The sequence below is a fragment of the Oncorhynchus kisutch genome, linkage group LG5, assembly GCF_002021735.2.
Source record: "Oncorhynchus kisutch isolate 150728-3 linkage group LG5, Okis_V2, whole genome shotgun sequence".
Taxonomy (NCBI): Eukaryota; Metazoa; Chordata; class Actinopteri; order Salmoniformes; family Salmonidae; genus Oncorhynchus; species Oncorhynchus kisutch.
The window spans coordinates 49,278,524-49,302,575 of record NC_034178.2 but is presented as its reverse complement, the minus strand read 5'-3'; the positions used below and the strand labels follow the sequence as shown (position 1 = coordinate 49,302,575).

Genomic DNA, 24,052 nt, shown 5'->3' with positions numbered 1-24,052 from the left:
TGTGCTTTTACAACATACAGTATTTTCATAAAATGTATAAAGATCTTTACAAAAGGGTTCCATCTAACCATAACAGATTATTATTAGATATTTATTTTCCTTTATTTAACTAGGCAAGTCAGTTAAGAAGAAATTCTTATTTACAATGACGGCCTACCCCGGCCAAACCCGGACGAAGCTTGGCCAATTGTGTGCCGCCCTATGGGTCTCCCAATCACAGCCGGATGTGATACAGCCTGGATTCGAACCAGGGACTGTAGTGACACCTCTTTCACTGACCGCTGAGCCACTCAGGAGCCCTATGTCATCAAGACATTGTAAACAAGGGAGCAGCTTTAGTCATTTCCGAGAATAGCTGATATTTGCATACAATCATTAGTGGGCTAAAGAGGGAAGTGGTGCCTGGCTGTCAGGAGAGGATAATGGTGTTTCTCTGAACTGGAGGAAAGTCTGGAAAAACTGTAGTGACTGGGGGTACCACTAAGAGGGAGCAGTGAGCACCAAACAGCTATGATTATGAACATCATGATGATTTTTGTAAATTAACTAAAACCAAACAAAAAGAGTAGTTGGATATGATAGGTATGTTCTCATAGGCCGAAGGGGCACATGGATCCAATTCTAAAAGTAGGAAAAGAGAAAATAGGGGAGATGTTGTATCCAGAATAAGAGGATAGGTCAATGTTTCTTACCTGGTGTTTGCATGAAGAAGAGAAGCAGAAGTTTAGTCTTTTTCTTCTCATATCCCTTCTGAGTGATATCACCTGAGAAAGAAGAGAGTAATGTTTACTATTGTGTTCAAACAATCACAACTTGCAACACACACACAATACTAGTTCCACAGACAGTACACATACATACAGTTCCTTCAGAAAGAATTCACACTCCTTGACTTATTCCACATTTTGTGGTGTTACAAAGTGTAATTATGAATGGCATTGGAAAACCTCCCTGGTATTTGTTGTTGAATTTGTGCTTGAAATTCACTACTTGACTGAGGGACCTTACAGATAATTGTATGTGTGAGGTAGAGATGAGGTAGTCGTTAACAAATCATGTTAAACACAATTTTTAAAATTATATTTCACCTTTATTTAACCAGGTAGGCTAGTTGAGAACAAGTTCTCAATTGCAACTGCGACCTGGCCAAGATAAAGCAAAGCAGTTCGACACATACAACAACACAGTTACACATGGAATAAACAAACATACAGTCAATAATACAGTAGAAAATGTCTATATACAGCATGTGCTAATGAGGTAGGATAAGAGAGGTAAGACAATAAATAGGCCATGGTGGCACAGTAATTACAATATAGCAATTAAACACTGGAATGAAGATGAATGTGCAAGTTGAGATACTGGGGTGCAAAGGAGCAAGATACATAAATAAATAAATACAGTATGGGGATGAGGTAGATTGGATGGGCTATTTACAGATGAGCTATGTACAGGTGAAGTGATCTGTGAGCTGCTCTGACAGTTGGTGCTTAAATCTAGTGAGGGAGGTAAGAGTCTCCAGCTTCAGAGAGTTTTGCAGTTCGTTCCTGTCATTTGCAGCAGAGAACTGGAAGAATTGGCTTTGGGGATGACCAGTGAGATATACCTGCAGGAGCGCGTGCTACGGGTGGGTGCTGCTATGGTGACCAGTGAGATATACCTGTTGGAGCGCGTGCTACGGGTGGGTGCTGCTATGGTGACCAGTGAGATATACCTGCAGGAGCGCGTGCTACGGGTGGGTGCTGCTATGGTGACCAGTGAGATATACCTGCTGGAGCGCGTGCTACGGGTGGGTGCTGCTATGGTGACCAGTGAGCTGAGATAAGGCGGGGCTTTACCTAGCAGAGATTTGTAGATGACCTGGAGCCAGTGGGTTTGGCGACGAGTATGAAGCGAGGGCCAGCCAACGAGATCATACAGGTCGCAGTGGTGGGTAGTGTATGGGGCTTTGGTGACAAAACAGATGGCACTGCATCCAATTTGTTGAGTAGAGTGTTGGAGGCTATTTTGTAAATTACATCACCGAAGTCGAGGATCGGTAGGAAGGTCAGTTTTATGAGGGTGTTTGGCAGCATGAGTGTAGGATGCTTTGCTGCGAAATAGGAAGCCGATTCTAGATTTAATTTTGGATTGGAGATGTTTAATGTGAGTCTGGAAGGAGAGTTTACAGTCTAAACAGACACCTAGGTATTTGTAGTTGTCCACATATTCTAAGTCAGAACCGTCCAGAGTAGTGATGCTGGACGAGCGGGCAGGTGCGAGCAGCAAATCGGTATAAGAGCATGCATTTAGTTTTGCTTGCATTTAAGAGCAGTTGGAGGCCACAGAAGGAGAGTTGTATGGCATTGAAGCTCATCTGGAGGTTAGTTAACACAGTGTCCAACGAAGGGCCAGAAGTATACAGAATGGTGTCGTCTGCGTAGAGGTGAATCAGAGAATCACCAGCAGAAAGAACATCATTGATGTTTACAGAGAAGAGAGTCGGCCTGAGAATTGAACCCTGTGGCACCCCCATAGACTGCCAGAGGTCCGGACAACAGGCCCTCCGATTTGACACACTGTAGGGGTCCAGATTACTGCACACAGTGAGTCCATACAGCGTATTATCTGACTTGTTAAGCACATTTTTACTCCTGAACTTATTTAGGCTTGCCATAACAAAGGGGTTGAAGACATTTCAGATGTTCATTTTTTATTAATATTCAAAACATAATTCCACTTTGACATTATGGGTTATTATGTGTCGATCAGTGACACAAAATACAAAGTGAATCCATTTTAAATTCTGGCTGTAACACAAGAAAATGTGGAAAAATTCAAGGGGTCTGAACACTTTCTGAAGACACTGTAGGTTACTATGTGCACCAAACCTACAGTGGACAAATAGACTCATTTGAACAAAAATGACACAATTGTAACCACTTCTTTCCAAACAACAGTGTGTTCTTTATTTAAAATGGCTACACTGGAGAAACTGTGTGTCGGCTATGTGTTCATACTGTAGCACACACACACACACACACACACACACGAATGTCCAACTTTGATGAAGAAATACTAGAATATTTCAACCAATCACTTTTAGGATTAGTGGTTTTCTTTTCCTGTCTGAATTCTTCACATCTCAAAATCTGTTTGGGAAAAATATCTACAATATTTATACTTTAAGGCACTTTGTTGGCAGTTCTTTACCCACTTTTTTTCCCCGACTCTCATTATCTGTGGATTACATGAAAATAATTCCAATTCAGATTTTATTATGTAAGAACATTTGTTAACCATATTTTCAAATAGCACCTGACAAATCGGGCAAACCCATAAACCCTGGAAGTAATGGTAAAGGCAAACCCATAAACCCTGGAAGTAATGGTAAAGGCAAACCCATAAACCCTGGAAGTAATGGTAAAGGCAAACCCATAAACCCTGGAAGTAATGGTAAAGGCAAACCCATAAACCCTGGAAGTAATGGTAAAGGCAAACCCATAAACCCTGGAAGTAATGGTAAAGGCAAACCCATAAACCCTGGAAGTAATGGTAAAGGCAAACCCATAAACCCTGGAAGTAATGGTAAAGGCAAACCCATAAACGCTGGAAGTAATGGTAAAGGCAAACCCATAAACGCTGGAAGTAATGGTAAAGGCAAACCCATAAACCCTGGAAGTAATGGTAAAGGCAAACCCATAAACCCTGGAAGTAATGGTAAAGGCAAACCCATAAACGCTGGAAGTAATGGTAAAGGCAAACCCATAAACGCTGGAAGTAATGGTAAAGGCAAACCCATAAACCCTGGAAGTAATGGTAAAGGCAAACCCATAAACCCTGGAAGTAATGGTAAAGGCAAACCCATAAACCCTGGAAGTAATGGTAAAGGCAAACCCATAAACCCTGGAAGTAATGGTAAAGGCAAATGGGGTAAGAAACCTAATTGAACTGCCTGTAGTTGGATTCCCAATTCCCACATCCGACTTTAGCAACCCTGGTAATGACCCTCTATGCTCAACAAGGTGTGGTGTATTACCCATCTGTTCAAACACAGGCCTTTTATAAGTCACTTCCATTTGAGAGAGAGGGGGGACAGAGATTAAGGAAATGAAATGAGGAATGAACAGGGGGAAAGGGAAGAACAACAGAGAGGACCAGAAAACAGTGATAGATTAAAGTAGCTAGCTACTAGTGTTTAGCGGCAGTGGTCTGACAGAGAGAAGGACGGATGGAAAGACATGAGCTGGATGATGAGCGTTGGTGTCACTCCAGTGACAGGATGAGAGGAGGAAGTGGAGGGAGAGAGAGGACTAAATATGGAGACCCATGGATGCCAGTGTAGGATGGTATGAATCAGAGATATACACAGAGAGTGAGGGGGAGGACAGAAGGAGAAGAGAGGAGAGATAAGGGAGAGGAAGAAAATGGACGAGGAGAAAGAGTGAATGGGACTTAGGGGAGGAAAGGATGGGTACACAGAGGTGGATGAATGTAGAGGTGGGGTGATGGCAGGTTATAGTGAACATGTCTATTGTGTGTCAGTCAGCACTCTACTTTCTCGTTCTCTCGTTCTCTCTTTTTCTCACTCTCTCCCTCTCTTCCCTCTTGCCTGACTGAGTTCTCTGCCTGAGAATCTGGCCTTGAAGCAGAGCAGCCTCTCTGCCAACCGCCTCCGTAGGCACTGCTGCCACACACACACACACGCACGCACGCACACACTCTCCCACGCATACACAATCCATCTGGAGTGCATTCACCTCGTTATCCCCCCTGTTGAACACAGATGATAAATATGCCCCTCCTCAAGCCCTCAGTTCTACCTCCTCCCCCACCACCCTCCCCCTGTGAACAGCTGTTGAACGAATCCCTGACCGCCCTGCAGAGTCTGAGATAACATTTCAATAATGTTTCAATAAAGGCTGAGGGTTTCCGTTATTTTACGGTTAGCCGAGATTACAATTCAATAACACTTCGATAAGGGCTGAGGGTTGAGAGTGTCTGACGGTTCACCTAATCTGAACGGGTGATCTCTTTATCTGAGGCCAGAAATTAGATTCCTTCTGGGTAGTATCATCTCGAAGAGCTCTCAGCGGGCAGTGGACCTAAACCCAGATTACAGATTAGAAACCTGGCTGAGGAAAAGGCAGGAAATGCCAAGGTGAGTTTTAGATGTTCCAGTGGTCTCCTTCTATAGGGATTCTAAAGGGCTTCTCCCTGAACAGACACAGTCCATAATATACACATAGGGATTCAGTATACAAATACGTACTCTAGCCTACACAGAGACACAGTTCAATAGGTCTATTTTATTTAGATGCACATTGAAGCAGAGTAAATTACCCAAATGTAGGTGTAACCGATGTGAAATGGCTAGTCGATGTAACCGATGTGAAATGGCTAGCCGATGTGAAATGGCTAGCCGATGTGAAATGGCTAGCCGATGTAACCGATGTGAAATGGCTAGCCGATGTAACCGATGTGAAAGGGCTAGCCGATGTAACCGATGTGAAAGGGCTAGCCGATGTAACCGATGTGAAATGGCTAGCCAATGTAACCGATGTGAAATGGCTAGCCGATGTAACCGATGTGAAAGGGCTAGCCGATGTAACCGATGTGAAAGGGCTAGCCGATGTAACCAATGTGAAAGGGCTAGCCGATGTAACCGATGTGAAATGGTTAGCCGATGTAACCGATGTGAAAAGGCTAGGCCGATGTAACTGATGTGAAATGGTTAGCCGATGTAACCGATGTGAAATGGCTAGCCGATGTAACCGATTTGAAATGGGTGCGCGCTAATAGCGTTTCAATCGGTGACGTCACTCTCTCTGAGACTTTTAAGTAGTTGTTCCCCGGTGGCGTTTGTGGAGCGATGGGCAACAATGTTTCGAGGGTGGCTGTTGCCGATGTGTGCAGAGGGTCCCTGGTTTGAGCCCAGGTAGGGGCGAGGAGAGGGATGGAAGCTATACTGTTACATAGGGATGCATCAACATGGACAGACAGTGGTACATGGTAACATGTTTCTACTTGATCACACAGCCAGTTCCTAAAGAAGAGCCAGTGTCATGGTTTCCCCGGCAGCTAAAGCCACGTTGGTCTCTCTTGAGTCCAGACAACACGACTGTTGAAGATTTAAGCTGGAATTCAACTGAAAATTCTAAATCAATATTGACGAAGTGTCTTTAAATCCAAACTACTTCTGTGAACACACACTTCTTATTCTGGAAGCATCTACCTGGTAGTAGGTTTTACAGTGGACAAAACCATTCTGTGATGTTATTTGACCATAAGGAAAATGGTTTCCATATAAATACAACAATGCAGGTTTGATTGACGTCTAAAGCTTGGATTGAATTGGTACAGATATCCATCCAGGACATGCTACTGTGCTTTTCAAGCACACCTTAGACAGTGCAATAAGATAATGTTTTATCTGCAACGATTGAATTCCAGCCCAAGTCTGTTGGATTGCTTGGTGTCTGATATCCCAACAGCTAGTACCATTCTGGTCTCTCTCTATAGACAACACGGGTGTTAATGAAGACTTATGCTTCTTCTGCCTGGGGGGGGGGGATTAGATGTTTTATTCTAGGGGGGAGAGATCAAATCATCTCCCCCTCTTCACTCCCCCTTCCACACACGACACACACACACTTGAATTGCATTGAGACTGTTCACTCTGTCTGCATAGCAATTAGCTAGCTCCTTCCTGTCTCTTACTTTTCCTATTGTACTGTATCTCACTGTTTCACGGCAACACTGAGACATATCGAAACATATGCTGGTTGATAATATACACTTATGACACAGGGCACGCACACACACACAAAAACAGAAACATACACACACATGGAAAAAACAGGGAGAGAGGATGAGGACGGGAATTCCCAGTCTATATCACTCACCATAATATACTGAACAAAAACATAAACTCAACATGTAAAGTATCGGTCCCATGTTTCATGAGCTGAAATAAAAGATCTCAGAAATGTTCCATACACACAAAAAAGCATATTTCTCTTAAATTTGTTTACATCCCTGTTAGTGAGCATTTCTCCTTTGCCAAGATAAACCATTCAATTGACAGGTGTAGAATATCAAGGAGCTATGCTGGGGACAATAAAAGGCCACTCTAAAATGTGCAGTTTGTCACCCAACACAATGCCACAGATGGCTCAAGTTGAGGGATTTCTGTCTGTAATAAAGCCCTTTTGTGGGGGAAAACTAATTCCGATTGGCTGGGCCCGGCTCCCAAGCCCACCCATGGCTGCGCCCGGCTCCCAGGCCCACCCATGGCTGCCCCCTGCCCGGCTCCCAGGCCCACCCATGGCTGCCCCCTGCCCGGCTTCCAGGCCCACCCATGGCTGCCCACTGCCCGGCTCCCAGGCCCACCCATGGCTGCCCCCTGCCCGGCTTCCAGGCCCACCCATGGCTGCCCCCTGCCCGGCTCCCAGGCCCACCCATGGCTGCCCCCTGCCCGGCTCCCAGGCCCACCCATGGCTGCCCCCTGCCCGGCGATGTGAAATCCATATATTAGGGCCTAATGAATTTATTTAAATTGTCTGACTTCCTTCCATGAACTGTAACACAGTAAAATCTTTTAAATTATTGCATGTTGAATATATATTTTTGTTCAGTAAACTACATCCATTTGTTTTGAGTTTTGTTGGAAGAGAAGGATTGAGGTCTTGTAAACATTTAAATATAAATAGCATACCCATGTAGACAACACTTTCACTGTATATTGACAACACACCTACATCTACATAACTTCCATACAATTTCCTTTACAATTGAACTAGATCTAATAACATCAATGTATTATAAAGAGAGAGGAAGAATGCGATACAATAGCAAGAATACCGGAAATCATGTCACAGCAGACAGAGGCTTGATCACACTGATATGACTGCAGACAAGTAATGATGAGTAGGAACCTGGACACAAGATGGCATACAGTGCATTTGGAAAGTATTCAGACCCCTGGACTTTTTCCACATTTTGTTACGTGAAAGCCTCATACTAACATATATTAAATTGTTTTTCCCCCCTCTTCAACCTACACAAAATAATACCCCATAATGACAAAGCAAAAAAAAAGGTTAGACATTTTTGCAAATGTATAATAAAAAAATTGAAAAGTTAATATCACATTTACATAAGTATTCAGACCCTTTACTCAGTACTTTGTATAAGCACATTTGGAAGAGATTGCAGCCGAGTCTTCTTGGGTGTGATGCTATAAGATTGGCACACCTGTATTTGGGGAGTTTCTGCCATTCTTCTCTGCAGATCCTCTCAAGGTCTGTCAGGTTGGATGGGGAGTGTTGCTGCCCAGCTATTTTCAGGTCTCACCAGAGCTGTTCGATCGGGTTCATATCCGGGCTCTGGCTGGGCCACTCAAGGACATTCAGAGACTTGTCCCGAAGCCACTCCTGCGTTGTCTTGGCTGTGTGCTTAGGGTCGTTGCCCTGTTGGAAGGTAAACCTTCGTCCCAGTCTGAGGTCCGGAGAGCTCTGGAGCAGGTTTTCATCAAGGATCTCTCTGTACTTTGCTCCATTCATCTTGGTTTTCAGGCCAATCTTGGATTCATCAGAGCACAGATTCTTGTTTTCATGGTCTGAGAGTCTTTAGGTGCCTTTTGGCAAACTCCAAGCGGGCTGTCATGGGCTGTCATGTGCCCAGGAGTGGCTTTACTGAGGAGTGGCTTCCGTCTGGCCACTCTACCATAAATTGGTGGAGTGCTGCAGAGATGGTTGTCCTTCTGGAAGGTTCTCCCATCTCCACAGAGGAACCCTGGAGCTCCTGTCTGAGTTACTAATCAATCGGGTTCTTGGTCACCTCCCTGACCAAGGCCCTTCTCCCCCGATTGCTCAGTTTGGCCGGGCGGCCAGCTCTAGGAAGAGTCTTGGTGGTTCCAAACTTCTTCTGTTTAAGAATGATGGAGAAAACTGTGTTCTTGGGGACCTTCAATGCAGCAGACACTTCTTGCTACCCTTCCCCAGATCTGTGCCTTGACCAAATCCTGTCTCGGAACTCCACGAACAATTCCTTCGACCTCATGGCTTGGTTTTTGCTTTGAGCCAATCAGTTGTGTTGTGATCAGGTAGGGGTGGTATATGGAACATAGCCCTATTTGGTAAAGGACCGTCCATATTATGGCAAGAACAGCTCAAATAAGCAAAGAGAAACGATAGTTCATCATTACTTTAAGACATGAAGGTCAGTCCATCTGGAAAATTTCAAGTACTTTGAAAGTTTCCTCAAGTGCAGTCACAAAAACCATCAAGCACTATGATGAAACTGGCTCTCATGAGGACCGCCACAGGAAAGGAAACCCCAGAGTTACCTCTGGTGCAGAGGATAAGTTCATTAGAGTTATCAGCCTCAGAAATTGCAGCCCAAATAAATTCTTCACAGAGTTCAAGTAACAGACACATCCCAACATCAACTGTTCAGAGGAGACTATGTGAATCAGGCAATCATGGTCAAATTGCTGCAAAGAAACCACTACTAAAGGAAACCAATATGAAGAAGAGACTTGCTTGGGCCAAGAAATACGAGCAATGGACATTATACCGGTGGAAATCTGTCCATTGTTCTGATGAGTCCAAATTTTTGATTTTTGGTTCCAATCACCTTGTCTTTGTAGGTGAACGGATGATCGCCGCATGTGTGGTTCCCACCGTGAAGAATGGAGGAGGTGGTGTGATTGTGTGGGGGTGCTTTGCTGGTTACACTGTCTGTGATTTATTTAGAATTCAAGGCACACTTAACCAGCATGTCTACCACAGCATTCTGCAGCGATATGCCATCTCTGTTTCATGCTTAGTGGGACTATCATTTGTTTTTCCACAGGACAATGACCCAAAACACACCTCCAGGCTGTGTAAGGGCTATTTGACCAAGAAGGTGAGTGATGAAGTGCTGCATCATATGACCTGGCCTCCACAATCACCCGAACTCAACCCAATTGAGATGGTTTGGGATGAGTTGGACCGCAGAGTGAAGGAAAAACAGCCAACAAGTGCTCAGCATATGTGGGAACTCCTTCATGACTGTTGGAAAAGCATTCCAGGTGAAGCTGGTTGATAGAATGCCAAGAGTGTTTAAAGCTGTCATCAAGGCAAAGGGTGGCTACTTTGAAGAATCTCAAATATAAAATATATCTTGATATGTTCAACACTTTTTTGGTTACTACATGATTCCATATGCGTTATGTCATACCTTTGATGTCTTCCCTATTATTATACAATGTAGAAAATATTAAAACATAAAGAGAAACCCTTGAATGAGTAGGTGTTTCCAAACTTTTGACTGGTACTGTACGTAAATAAGGTACAGTTGAAGTCGGAAGTGAACATACACCTTAGCCAAATACAGTTAAACGCAGAGTTTTGCAATTCCTGACATTTAATCCTGGTAAAATGTCCCTGTCTTAGGTCAGTTAGGATAACCACTTTATTTTAAGAATGTGAAATGTCAGAATAATAGTGAATGATTTATTTCAGCTTTTATTTTGTTCATCACATTCCCAGTGGGTCAGAAGTTTACATACACTCAAATAATAATTGGTAGCATTGCTTTAAAAATTGTTTAACTTGGGTTTAACAAACGTTTCAGGTAGCCTTCCACAAACTTCTCACAATAAGTTGTGGGAATTCTGGCCCATTCCTCCTGACAGAGCTGGTGTAACTGAGTCAGGTTTGTAGGCATCCTTGCTCGCACACGCTTTTTCAGTTCTGCCCACAAATTTTCTATGGTAATGAGGTCAGGGCTTTGTGATGACCACTCCAACACCTTGACTTTGTTGTCTTTAAGCCATTTTGCCACAACTTTGGAAGTATGCTTCGGGTCACTGTCCATTTGGAAAACCCATTTGCGACCAAGCTTTAACTTCCTGACTGATGTCTTGAGATGTTGCTTCAATATATCCACATCAGTTTCTTTCCTCATGATCCCATCTATTTTGTGAAGTGCACCAGTCCCTCCTGCAGCAAAACACTCCCACAACATGATGCTGCCACCCCCGTGATTCACGGTTGAGATGGTGTTCTTCGGCTTGCAAGCTTCCCCATTTTCCTCCAGATATAACGATGGTCATTATGGCCAAACAGTTCTATTTTTGTTTCATCAGACCAGAGGATATTTATCCAAAAACTACGATATTGTCCCCATGTGCAGTTGCAAACCTTAATCTGGCTTTTTATGGTGGTTTTGGAGAAGTGGCTTCTTCCTTGCTGAGCAGCCTTTCAGGTTATGTTGATATAGGACTCGGTTTACTGTGGATATAGATACTTTTGTACCTGTTTCCTCCAGCATCTTCACAAGCTCCTTTGCTGTTGTTCTGGGATTGATTTGCACTTTTCGCAACAAAGTACGTTCATCTTAAGGAGACAGAACACGTCTCCTTATTGAGCGGTATGACGGCTGCGTGGTCCCATGGTGTTTATACTTGCGCACTATTGTTTGTACAGATGAACGTGGTACCTTCAGGCATTTGGAAATTGCTCCCAAGGATGAACCAGACTTGGAGGTTTACAATTTTGGCTGATTTCTTTTGATTTTCCCAAAATGTCAAGCAAAGAGGCAGTGAGTTTGAAGGTAGGCCTTGAAATACATCCACAGGTACACCTCCAATTGACTCAAATTATGTCAATTAGCCTGTCAGAAGCTTCTAAAGCCATGACATCATTTTCTGACATTTTCCAAGTTGTTTAAAGGCACAGTCAACTTAGTGTATGTAAACTTCTGACCCACTGGAATTGTGATGCAGTGAATTATAAGTGAAATAATCTGTCTGTAAACAATTGTTGGAAAAACTACTTGTGTCATGCACAAAGTAGATGTCCTAACTGACTTGCCAGAACTATAGTTTGTCAACCTAAGTGTCTGTAAACTTCCAACTTCAACTGGAACTGTTTTTTATTTTTAATACATTTGCAAAAAAGTCTAAAAACCTGTTTCACTTCATCATTATGTGGTATTGTGTGTAGATTGCTGAGGATTTTTTAAATATCTATTTTAGAATAAGGCTGTAACGTAACAAAATGTGGAAAAAGTCCAAGGGTTTGAATACTTTCCAAAGCCACTGTATGGTCCTCCCACTCCCCACTGTATGGTCCTCCCACTCCCCACTGTATGGTCCTCCCACTCCCCACTGTATGGTCCTCCCACTCCCCACTGTATGGTCCTCCCACTCCCCACTGTATGGTCCTCCCACTCCCCACTGTATGGTCCTCCCACTCCCCACTGTATGGTCCTCCCACTCCCCACTGTATGGTCCTCCCACTCCCCACTGTATGGTCCTCCCACTCCCCACTGTATGGTCCTCCCACTCCCCACTGTATGGTCCTCCCACTCCCCACTGTATGGTCCTCCCACTCCCCACTGTATGGTCCTCCCACTCCCCACTGTATGATCCTCCCACTCCCCACTGTATGATCCTCCCACTCCCCACTGTATGATCCTCCCACTCCCCACTGTATGGTCCTCCCACTCCCCACTGTATGGTCCTCCCACTCCCCACTGTATGGTCCTCCCACTCCCCCTACATTCACTGACGTGTGTTCTGTGGAGTGAAGGGAAGAAAAACATCTATACAGTTACATATTATTTTTGACGATATATCGTATTGTTTTGTCAATATCGCAATATGTTTGGAACATCAAATCGCAAGAAAATCGCAATATAGAATGGTAATATAGAATGGTAATATAGAATGGTAATAGATATGGTATCGGCACCAAAGTATCGTGAAAATATTGTATTGTGAGGTCTCTGGCAATTCCCAGCCCTTGTTTTGTGTGTGTATGTGTGTTCCGCCACGCTATCTAAGGCTGATAGACACACTCCATAAGGTGATTAAAGATAGCATTTTCAAAATTACGATGTTTCATATCGTTCCAAGACGTAATAACTTTTAGGGTATCATTCACCAGGATTAGGCTATAGTTGGTATGTTGCACAACGTCTGGTGGTGGGTCTGGGAGAGCTAATGGAACGTTTGTGAATCACAGACAAACAGCCCTTGCCAAGGAGCCAGCGTGTTTCTATCTGTGTAACAAACATCCTAGTAAAACCTCCCCTAGGGTTTCCCCTACCAGCAACCAACCAGCCCACTCCTGCCAAAAGATATCCCCCATTCAACACACACGCACAGTATCGCCACCCTCACTAACTTACAGCTTCCCAGTGACAGCATGTAGTTAGGCTAGCCTGTTTAGCAAGAACTTACTCCACTTTACTAAATCAAAGAAAAACCCGTTTTCAAGGAACTGTTAGCAGTTGAAGTTACTCTTCAATAACACAGACCCCAAAGCAAATCAGGGGGAGAAAAATAGGTTTATTCAAAGAGGACAAATCATAGATGTTATGTTGAGAGGTAGATGTTCATTCTCCCCTGTTCTCAGTGATTCTCTCCCCAGAACAAAGTGACAGGATGTAATTTATAACCCAACCATAGCCTATGGTTGACCAATTAGAATACCTTGCAATAAAACTGTCCCAATGGCCAAATAACAAGTATCCTATTTCAGGCTCAATGTATAGACAAATTCCTCCCATGTCTCTGACCCATTGATCATTCATTCCCTATTACAGAAAAAAACATTATTTCCATTGATTGTTAATTCACTCTTGACTTTTAGCCCTCTGCGTTGTGTATTTATCTTCAAAATATTCTTACAGAATCAACCAACCACTTCCCTACTGATCCTTCCTACCCTGTTCTATTCGACTCTACTCTGCCAAAAGACAACCCACATACATCACCCTCCACTGAGCCAACCACACCTCTGTCTGACCTCCTGCTCCTCAACCCTCTCCCCCAACAGGTCTCTGTCTGTCTGTCTGTCCTGACCCCTAATCTGCTATGACTCACTCTCAACTGTGTTTTAAAGATTTATTTTCCTCTCTCTCCCCATACACACACTGGTTTCCTGTCTCTGAGGATGATGTCATGTTCTCCAGTGCTCAATCTTCTGTCCTTTGACATCGTTTCCTGTAGAGCTGTGAGAGTAACACACACACACACACACACACACACACACACACACACACACACACACACACACACACACACACACACACACACACACACACACACACACACACACACACACACACACACACACACACACACACACACACACACACACACACACACACACACACACACACACACACAAACATAGGATATGCACAATTGCACAAAAAGTACTCATTGACAAATCACTATCCTCAGCAACAAAGAATCCTGAGCAAACACACAAAAAGCAATGCTTGACTCTCTGTTTTGATTCACCACTCCTTTTTCCTTTGAGGTTTCTGTCTCTAGAGGAAGTGCTTCCCTCAGTAACAGCAGCAGGGTGTGTCCACACAGGTAAAGACAGGTGACTCGTGTTACACACACTGCTCCTGTGTGGGGGAAAATCACACACACACACGGGGAGTTCATGAACAAAGAAATGGTTTCATGCTGCCATTGACCTAATGGCAAGACAGTGTATACAGGAGGGAAGTGGGGGCAGTTGAATTACCCCACCCCCCTTCCTCCCCCTCTCCCTCCCCTCCCCTCTCTCCCTCAGTCAATGGAAGACAACAGTGGTAGGCGAGGCTAAACTGACTCATAGCACCTGTGTTACAGAGGCTCCTGTCCTGCTCCTCTTACTTCAATACCTTATCACAATGACAGGCTGACACACTACACTACATTACACTACACCCACCCCGGTGCTCTGCTCTGTCATCACAAACACACACTCCAAGCCCAACGAACCTCCTTCACAGACGATATTACACACACACCACACACACACACACACACACACACACACACACACACACACACACACACATATATATACACAAGACACACAAGACACACACACACACACACACACACACACACTACATACCGTTATTACTCATGCTTATAAAACACATCACACTAATGACTGGTTTTGGACAGGATGTCCAAAATAACTACCCTGTTACATCCTTAGGGACCCTGGAAGTGTGTCTTTTTCCTCCTCCCTCCCTCCCTTGCCTACTTCCATAGCTCAAATGCATAGCAATGGGTGTGTGGAGTAGATAGAGTGTCCTTACTTCAGGCCTTTCCTGATCCAGATGCAGTTTTAGCTCTGTATTTCATAATAGTTTAGGTTGAGTTTGAGGGTGAGAAGAGCTCTTACGAGAACCCTTTCTCTCCCTGCTGTGATCATTATATGCTTCTTCTATAATAATAGATGTAAAAGCTTAGCACCCCATTTGATTGTGTTACTGTGGTTTTGGCTGATAATGTGGCATATGGGCGTTGTAATCTTCTGAGGGTTTAAGCTTTCTAATAAAAAAACATACACATCCAAGATGGACACGGTGGACCCCCCCCCCCCATGGCAACACTGCAACCGTGGTGTCCATGCCTCCCACCAACCCTTTTTCACCCCGGAGTGTTAGTGTGTGTGTGGTATGGGGTGATCATCAGTGTCCACACCTCAGGCAAGACTGTCTGACTATAATCGCCAATGGGCCAAGCCAGTGGTTGATCTCTTCATCCAAATATGTATCGATTATTTATTATATGGGCCATACATGCAGCAGTCTTCATGCCATGCACTGTATGAGACTGCTAATGCTAAGTCACGCTATAGGCCTACAACACTAAACTAATGCCATGTAGGCCTACAATTCACACTGTCAAGTACTGAAAAGACTGTATACTGTAAAGACTAATGGTGCGATACAAACATTAGCTAATGCTAACAGGCACAGTAGGCTTATTGATATGTGAGTCTAATGGATCTGCAGACTCACTCAGTGTACTGCGGCAGAATCCACTCAGCTCTGTTCAATAATTCAGAGTGCACCACAGTGACCTGGGCTCATGGCGAACGCTAACACTAACACTACTACTACTCTCTTATCGCTCTCGCTCTCTCTTTAATGGAAATATATCAGACAGCCACAGGAGGACAAGATAATAAATTGTAATACTGTAGTAATAAGTTAGTAGTAGGGCTAGTGAGTACATTCGTAATAAAGTATTCACAACATAACATCTACCACATGAAGTACAGCTAGTAGCATGGGAAGGGTCTGTCTGTGGGGCAAACAATGGTCGAGGTTGACCCTAAACTTGAATGTAGGCCAAGATTAGGATCAGGACTCTGAACTTGACAGTTTTCCTCCCTCTTGTCTTGAAAGTGGATTGTAGGTGTGAGGTTTGTGTGAAAATGGAGACTGGAGTGGAGGAGCTAGTCTGTGTCAAATCAAATTGCATTTGTCACATGCGCCGAATACAACAGGTTTAGACTTGAAATGCTTATTTACGAGCCCTTTCCCATCAATGCAGAGTTAAAAAGCTAAATAAAAAAGGAAATAGTAACACAATAAAATAACAATAACAAGGCGATATACAAAGAGTACCGGTACCGAGTCAATATGCAGGGGTACAAGGTAGTTGAACTAATATGTACATGTAGGAAGGGGTAAAACGCAATCAGGAATGATAATAAACAGAGTAGCAACAGCGTATGTGAAGAGTGTGAAAGAGTGTGGAAGTGTGTCTATGTGTGAGTGTCGTCAATATCCACATGTGTGTGTGTGTGAGTGTATGCAGTGTGTGATTGTGTCCAGTGAGTGTGCATAAAGCCAGTGCAAGAGAGTCACTGCAAAAAAAGAGGGTCAAGCAGTGATGCAGCCAGTCAAGATGCTCTCAATGGTGCAGTTGTAGAACTTTTTGAGGATCTGAGGGCCCATGCCTAATCTTTTCAGCCTCCTGTGGGGGAAGAGGCATTGTTGTGCCCTCCCACAACTGTGTTGGTGTATTTGGACCATGATAGGTCCTAAGTGACGTGGACACCGAGAAACTTGGGGAGAAAAAGGGGCTAAAATATTTTTTTTAAATAGACATGTTCATTTGATATAATAGCAGTTCTTCTGCCGACTGAGTCACCCTAACCCGGACGATGCTGGGCCAATTGTGGGTCTCCTGGTCATTGCCGGCTGTGACACAGCCTAGGATCGAACCCGGGTCTGTAGTGACGCCTCAAGTACTGCAATGCAGTGCCTTAGACCGCTGGCCACTCGGGAGGCCGAGCTGCAGTTTTTTGAATAATTGCATCCCGTATATTTACCACTTGTTTTACTTTGCGAACCGCTAGTGCCATTTAGAATTGGTTAGCCTAGGGCTAGTCTATAACCCCCTAAACATAGACAGGTTCCACACAAAAAATATGCATCAACATTAGTTTGCTAAAGACAGAGCATATTTTCATCAGAATCATTAAGCCTGGGCCTACTCACCAAGCAGATGTCCAGGCCGTAATTCATCCCCATGCAGTGTTCAATGTGGAATCGTTCATCCATATAGAACATTCCAAAGAACAGGCAGAATAAACCACATAATGACAAAGTGAAAACATGTTTTTAGAAATGTTTGCTAATTTATTGAAAATAAAATAAAGAAATATCTCATTAACATAAGTATTCAAACCCCAGAGTCAATACTTTGTAGAAGCACATTTGGCAGCTATTACAGGTGTGAGTCTTTCTGGGTAAGTCTCTAACAGCTTTCCACACCTGGATTGTGCAACATTTGACCATTATTCTTTTCAAGATTTTTCAAGCTCTGTCAAGTTGGTTGTTGATTATTGCTAGATAACTCTTTTCAAGTCTTGCCATAGATTTTCAAGTAGATTTAAGTCAAAACTGTAACTTGAACACTCAGGAACATTCAGTGTTGTCTTGGTAAGCAACTCCACTGTAGATTTGGCCTTGTGTTTTAAATTATTGTCCTGCTGAAAGGTGAATTAATCTCCCAGTGTCTGGTGGAAAGCAGACTGAACCAGGTTTTCCTCTTGGATTTTGCCTGTGCTTAGTGTTTATTTTTATCCTGAAAAACTCCCCAGTCTTTAACTATTACAAGCTAACATGATGCAGCCACCACTATGCTTGAAAATATGGAGAGAGGTAAACAGTAATGTGTTGTATCGGATTTGCCCCAAAGATAACACTTTGTATTCAGGACAAAAAAGTTAATTGCTTTGCCTTGTTGCAAAGCAAAAAGAAGACTGTACAGAATAAACATATTTTTATTCTGTAGTCTTCCTTCTTTTCACTCTGTCAATTACGTTAGTATTGTGTCGTAACTCCAATGTTGATGATCCATCCTCAGTTTTCTCCAATCACAGCCATTAAACTCTAACATTTTTAAAGTCACCATTGACCTTATGGTGAAATCCCTGAGCGGTTTCCTTCCTCTCCGGCAACCGAGTTAGGAAGGACGCCTGTATATTTGTAGTGACTGGGTATAGTGATACACCATCCAAGGTGTAATTAATAACTTCACCATGCTCACAGGGATATTCAATGTCCGTTCTTTATTTATTTATACCCATCTACCAATAGGTGCAAGATGAGGTAGTCATTCAAAAATCATGTTAAACACTATTACTGCACACAGTGAGTCCCTGCAACTTGTGACTTGTTAAGCAAATTTTTACTCCGGAACATATTTAGGCTTGCATTAACAAAGAGATTGAATACTTATTGAATCAAGACATTTCAGATTTTCATTTGAAAAAAAAAAAAGCTCTGACGAAGGCCGTGAGGCCGACACCTAAAGCTTATTAAAGAGCCGTGTGTGGGTTTCTTATTTTTCTCAGCTTTTCATTTTTAATAACATTTGAAAACATTTCTAAAAACGTGATTCCTCTTGACATTATGGGGTATTGTATAGAGGCCAGTGATTAAAAAAAATATATCTAAATTGAATCCATTTTAAATTCAGGCTGTAACAACACAATGTGGAAAAAGTCAAGGGGTGTGAATACTTTCTGAAGGCTCTGTAGTTGTTCTACTGTAGGTGTGTCGTGACTGTAATAAGGGCTTGGGAAATAAGAGGGTCTTCTCTGCTAAATGAACAAAACAAGGCTGTGCCACTGCTGAGGTAACTGCTTTTCTGAAGATTGTGTTTACCGATATAATATAACCAGTTCATATTACGGTTGTTTTTTTATTGACTGAATATACATTGACAATACAAGACATTAAGAACAACTCTTTCCATGACCTAGTCTGACCATGTGAATCCATGGGAAACGATGATCAATTACTGCTGTTGATGGTTAAGTTCACCTCAGTGTAGATGAAGGGGAGGAGACAAATAAATGAAAGGTTTTTAAGCCTTGGGACAATTGAGACATGGATTGTGTATGTGTGCCATTCAGAGGGCGAACAGGCAAGACTAAAAATGTAAGTGCCTTTGAACAGGGTGTGGTAGTAGGTGCCAGGCTCGCCGGTTTGTGTCAAGAACTAAAACGCTGCTGGGTTTCACACTCACCGGTTTCCTGTGTGTATTAAGAATGGTCCACCACCCAAAGGATATCCAGCCAACTTAACACAACTGTGGTAAGCATTGGATTCAATATAGACCAGCATCCCTGTGGAACGCTTTTGACACCTTGTAGAGTTCATGCCCAGACAAATTGAGGCTGTTCTGAAGGCAAAAGGCAGGGGGTGCAACTCAATATTAGGAAGGTGCTTTAATTTTTAATTGTATTTTATTTCACCTTTATTTAACCAGGTAGGCTAGTTGAGAACAAGTTCTCATTTACAACTGCGACTTGGCCAAGATAAGGCATAGCAGTTTGAACAGACAACAACACAGAGTTACACATGGAGTAAACAATAAACAAGTCAATAACACAGTAGAAAAAAAAAGAGTCTATATACATTGTGTGCAAAAGGCATGAGGAGGTAGGCGAATAATTACAATTTAGCAGATTAACACTGGAGTGATAAATGATCAGATGATCATGTGCAAGTAGAGATACTGGTGTGCAAAAGAGCAGAAAAGTAAATAAATTAAAACAGTATGGGGATGAGGTAGGTCAATTGGGTGGGCTATTTACAGATGGACTATGTACAGCTGCAGCGATCGGTTAGCTGCTCAGATAGCAGATGTTTAAAGTTGGTGAGGGAAATAAAAGTCTCCAACTTCAGCAATTTTTGCAATTCGTTCCAGTCACAGGCAGCAGAGAACTGGAAGGAAAGGCAGCCAAATGAGGTGTTAGCTTTAGGGATGGATCAGTGAGATACACCTCCTGGAGCGCGTGCTACGGGTGGGTGTTGCCATCGTGACCAGTGAACTGAGATAAGGTGGAGCTTTACCTAGCATGGACTTGTAGATGACCTGGAGCCAGTGGGTCTGGCGACGAATATGTAGCGAGGGCCAGCCGACTAGAGCATACAGGTCGCAGTGGTGGGTGGTATAAGTTGCTTAAGTAACAAAACGGATGGCACTGTGATAAACTGCATCTAGTTTGCTGAGTAGAGTATTGGAAGCTATTTTGTAGATGACATCGCCGAAGTCGAGGATCGGTAGGATAGTCAGTTTTACTAGGGTAAGTTTGGCGGCGTGAGTGAATGAGGCTTTGTTGCGAAATAGAAAGCCGATTCTAGATTTGATTTTGGATTGGAGATGTTTGATATGAGTCTGGAAGGAGAGTTTACAGTCTAGCCAGACACCTAGGTACTTACAGATGTCCACATATTCTAGGTCGGAACCATCCAGGGTGGTGATGCTAGTCGGCTGTGCGGGTGCAGGCAAGCGAACGGTTGAAAAGCATGCATTTGGTTTTACTAGCATTTAAGAGCAGTTGGAGGCTATGGAAGGAGTGTTGTATGGCATTGAAGCTTGTTTGGAGGTTAGATAGCACAGTGTCCAAGGAAGGGCCAGAAGTATACAGAATGGTGTCGTCTGCGTAGAGGTGGATCAGGGAATCGCCCGCAGCAAGAGCAACATCATTGATATATACAGAGAAAAGAGTCAGCCCGAGAATTGAACCCTGTGGTACCCCCATAGAGACTGCCAAAGGACCGGACAACATGCCCTCCGATTTGACACACTGAACTCTGTCTGCAAAGTAGTTGGTGAACCAGGCAAGGCAGTCATTAGAAAAACCGAGGCTACTGAGTCTGCCGATAAGAATATGGTGATTGACAGAGTCGAAAGCATTGGCCAGGTCGATGAAGACGGCTGCACAGTACTGTCTTTTATCGATGGCGGTATACTCAGTGTATATGGGGAGTTTGGATTTTTTTTTACAGTTAGGATTTGTTCTCTGTAATGGTTATGATAAATTAGGCATTGTTACACTCTATTAGCATATAAATAAATGCACACATATTTTTTTCTGGACTAGCATCCTGAAAATAAATGTTTGTTTTCATCTAAATACTTGAGTTCAATGTAAACCTACGAAAAATTGTTATGTTTTGTTGATATGGATTCCCCCTGTGAAGAAAGTGTAGAATTGCAGGATATGGTTTTAACATTTTTGAATTAAATTTGTTTGCACCCCACTTTCAGACAAAGTCAGGCGCCCATGTGTGTGTGTGTGTGCATGCGAGCGTGTGTATGCAATTCAACTAGAGAGCCTGCCTCACCCCTGTGGGCTTCCATAGACACATCTGAATTATTCACTCTCCTTACAGCCACAGAGCAAAAGCCTGCAAAAAAACTGTATTCACACACCAGAACAAAGAGATAAATAGTGTGTGTGTGTGTGTGTGTGTGTGTGTGTGTGTGTGTGTGTGTGTGTGTGTGTGTGTGTGTGTGTGTGTGTGTGTGTGTGTGTGTGTGTGTGTGTGTGTGTGTTTTATAATGTTTCTGGGAGCGTGAGATGAATGCTATTAAGTAACACAAATGTTTAATTTCCAAAACAGAGAACTCCTCTGGACATTTCAAACAGTTTTTCCACAATAGGTACCACACAGAGTGTAGAGCTGTCCTTCCTTCTACATTTGGCATTTTTTGGCCTTTATATATGGCTGGAGATCAGTGAACAGCTTCTGTCACAGTTAATGAGCTTTTCAATGGATAGAGAGAGAAGAGAGAGAGAAGAGAGAGAGGAGAGAGAGAGAGAAGAGAAGAGAGAAGAGAAGAGAGAAAGAGAGAAAGAGAGAAAGAGGAGAGAGAGAAAGATGGATAGTGAAGGAGAGAGAGATGGATAGATAGAAAAAGAAAAAATAGAGAGGAAATGGGAGAGCGAAAAGGAGAGAGAGAGATCCCCAGTAGCAGTGCTGTCTCACTGTGACTCAGAGGGCTAAATGAGCCAGGCATGTTGCCTCTTGATGCTGTGACCTAGATTGGGTGACTCAAGCACAGTGAGTAATCTCTCTCTCTCTCTCTAAACATAATATGACATTTGTAATGTCTTTATTCTTTTGAAACTTCTGTGAGTGTAATGTTTACTGTTAATATTAGTTTATTTCACTTTTGAATAAATCTACCTCACTTGCTTTGGCAATGTTAACATATGTTTCCCATACTAATAAAGCCCATACTGTGGTATTTCACCCAGTAGATATGGGAGACTATCAAAATCGGGTTTGTTTTCAAATTATTTGTGGATCTGTGTAATGTGAGGGAAATATGTGTCTCTAATATGGTCATACATTGGGCAGGTTAGGAAGTGCAGCTCAGTTTCCACCTCATTTTGAGGGCAGTGTGCACATAGCCGGTCTTCTCTTGAGAGCCAGGTCTGCCTACGTCGGCCTTTCTCAATAGCAAGGCTATGCTCACTGAGTCTGTACATAGTCATACATTTCCTTAAGCTCTTTCTCTTCTGCTCTCCACTCAGCATGGAACAGGCTGCTGTGCTGACAAATCTGCCTCTCCTCCCACAGCAACACAGACAGAACACAGACAAAAAACATATACAGATGACTGGACAAACACACACTAGACACTAGAGTCCACACTGGGACAGAGACAGGGCCCAGAGCAAAGCCAAAGGGGAGTCATATCCACTCAGCTCTTATCAAAGCGTCATACCACTTACACCATACTATAATAGTATTATACACACAGGCCTTGGAGACCAGGCAAGGGGACACCAAAACCAGGCAAAGGGGCACACATTGTCTGTCTGTCTGTATGTGTGTGTATGTGTGTGTGCGTGTGTGTACACACACAGTTAATTTGAGAAGCTTAAAAACACACAAAGGATTGTGGTCTAAATTCCAGCCGAGCTCCCAGCCACCATGGCTTTGATCCTCTCAATGGCTCCCATTGTGTCCACAGTCACCGGGGTTAGAGCTAGGTATAGGAGAACTTAACACACACAACGCACCACCACTACTGACACACACAATGCACCACACCTACTGATGCTAAAATATGCTGATGGTGCATATTTCCTGTATTTGTTGCCATGGCATTCCTGTCTTTGGCACAGAGTAACAACAATGGGCTGATTATTAGAAATGTAAAGGATATGCTCGAGAAACATTAAGAAGACTGCTACTACTCCATACAATGTAGTATTACTGACAATCCAATAAAATGGATTAAGATGTGTTTTGGTGCATAATACTGATAAAGTACTCCCCAAAACATAGATAATAGAGAATAGGCTATGTGCTTACAGTACCAGCTTTGACATGAGTGGGGCAGACTGTTGGATGTTCTCCCTTCACTGCTGTGACAGAGATGAGTGATGGCCACACTGGGGGTGTTGACTTTCTATTGAGTCACTGTGCTGCTGAAGTCTTAACTGACTCTAGTTAACCACTAAAGATACAGTTATACTTCAACCACCCGCAGCCTGATGGAACAAACATGGCCAATCTGGTCCGGGCATCTGATCATGCCTCAAGTGTGGTTGGAGTAATGAGGCAGCATTCCCTTTGTGGTGAATCAATTAATGGATGTTGTGCTGCTGGAGCTCAAAATGGAGCCTGTGCGAGTGTCAGTGGACTAGCTGAGGCTGAAGGGAAGGAGTAAACCCCTCATACTGGAGGCAGAACACAACAGCTCCAGGTTATTTCAACACTCATCATTCAAAGTATTACATATGCTAATAAACATGTATCTGGGATACATTTTAATAAAGGTAAAAACCTGTAAACAAAAAACCCATATTGTGTGACTCACTCAATCAACCAGTGTATGCCACACAACGACACACTCTCAAACATTTCCAATTGATTTGCACACACAGCAGAAAAATAGTGACAGTCTGTGTATGTAGTACATCATAAAATGTGCCATGCCATTATTAAT

At 43.2% G+C, this 24,052-nt stretch overlaps 1 protein-coding gene across 4 annotated transcripts in view; it reads right to left on the bottom strand.

Moving 5' to 3' along the window:
* The window catches only part of LOC109891188 (disco-interacting protein 2 homolog B-A), a 78,581-nt gene that overhangs the window by 48,128 nt on the left and 6,401 nt on the right, over positions 1 to 24,052 (bottom strand). For all 4 annotated transcript variants that reach the window (XM_031825245.1, XM_031825247.1, XM_031825246.1 and 1 more), the window contains exon 2: positions 693 to 764. In XM_031825245.1, the coding sequence (XP_031681105.1) occupies positions 693 to 764 (72 nt within the window). The remainder of the gene's footprint in view (positions 1 to 692; positions 765 to 24,052) is intronic.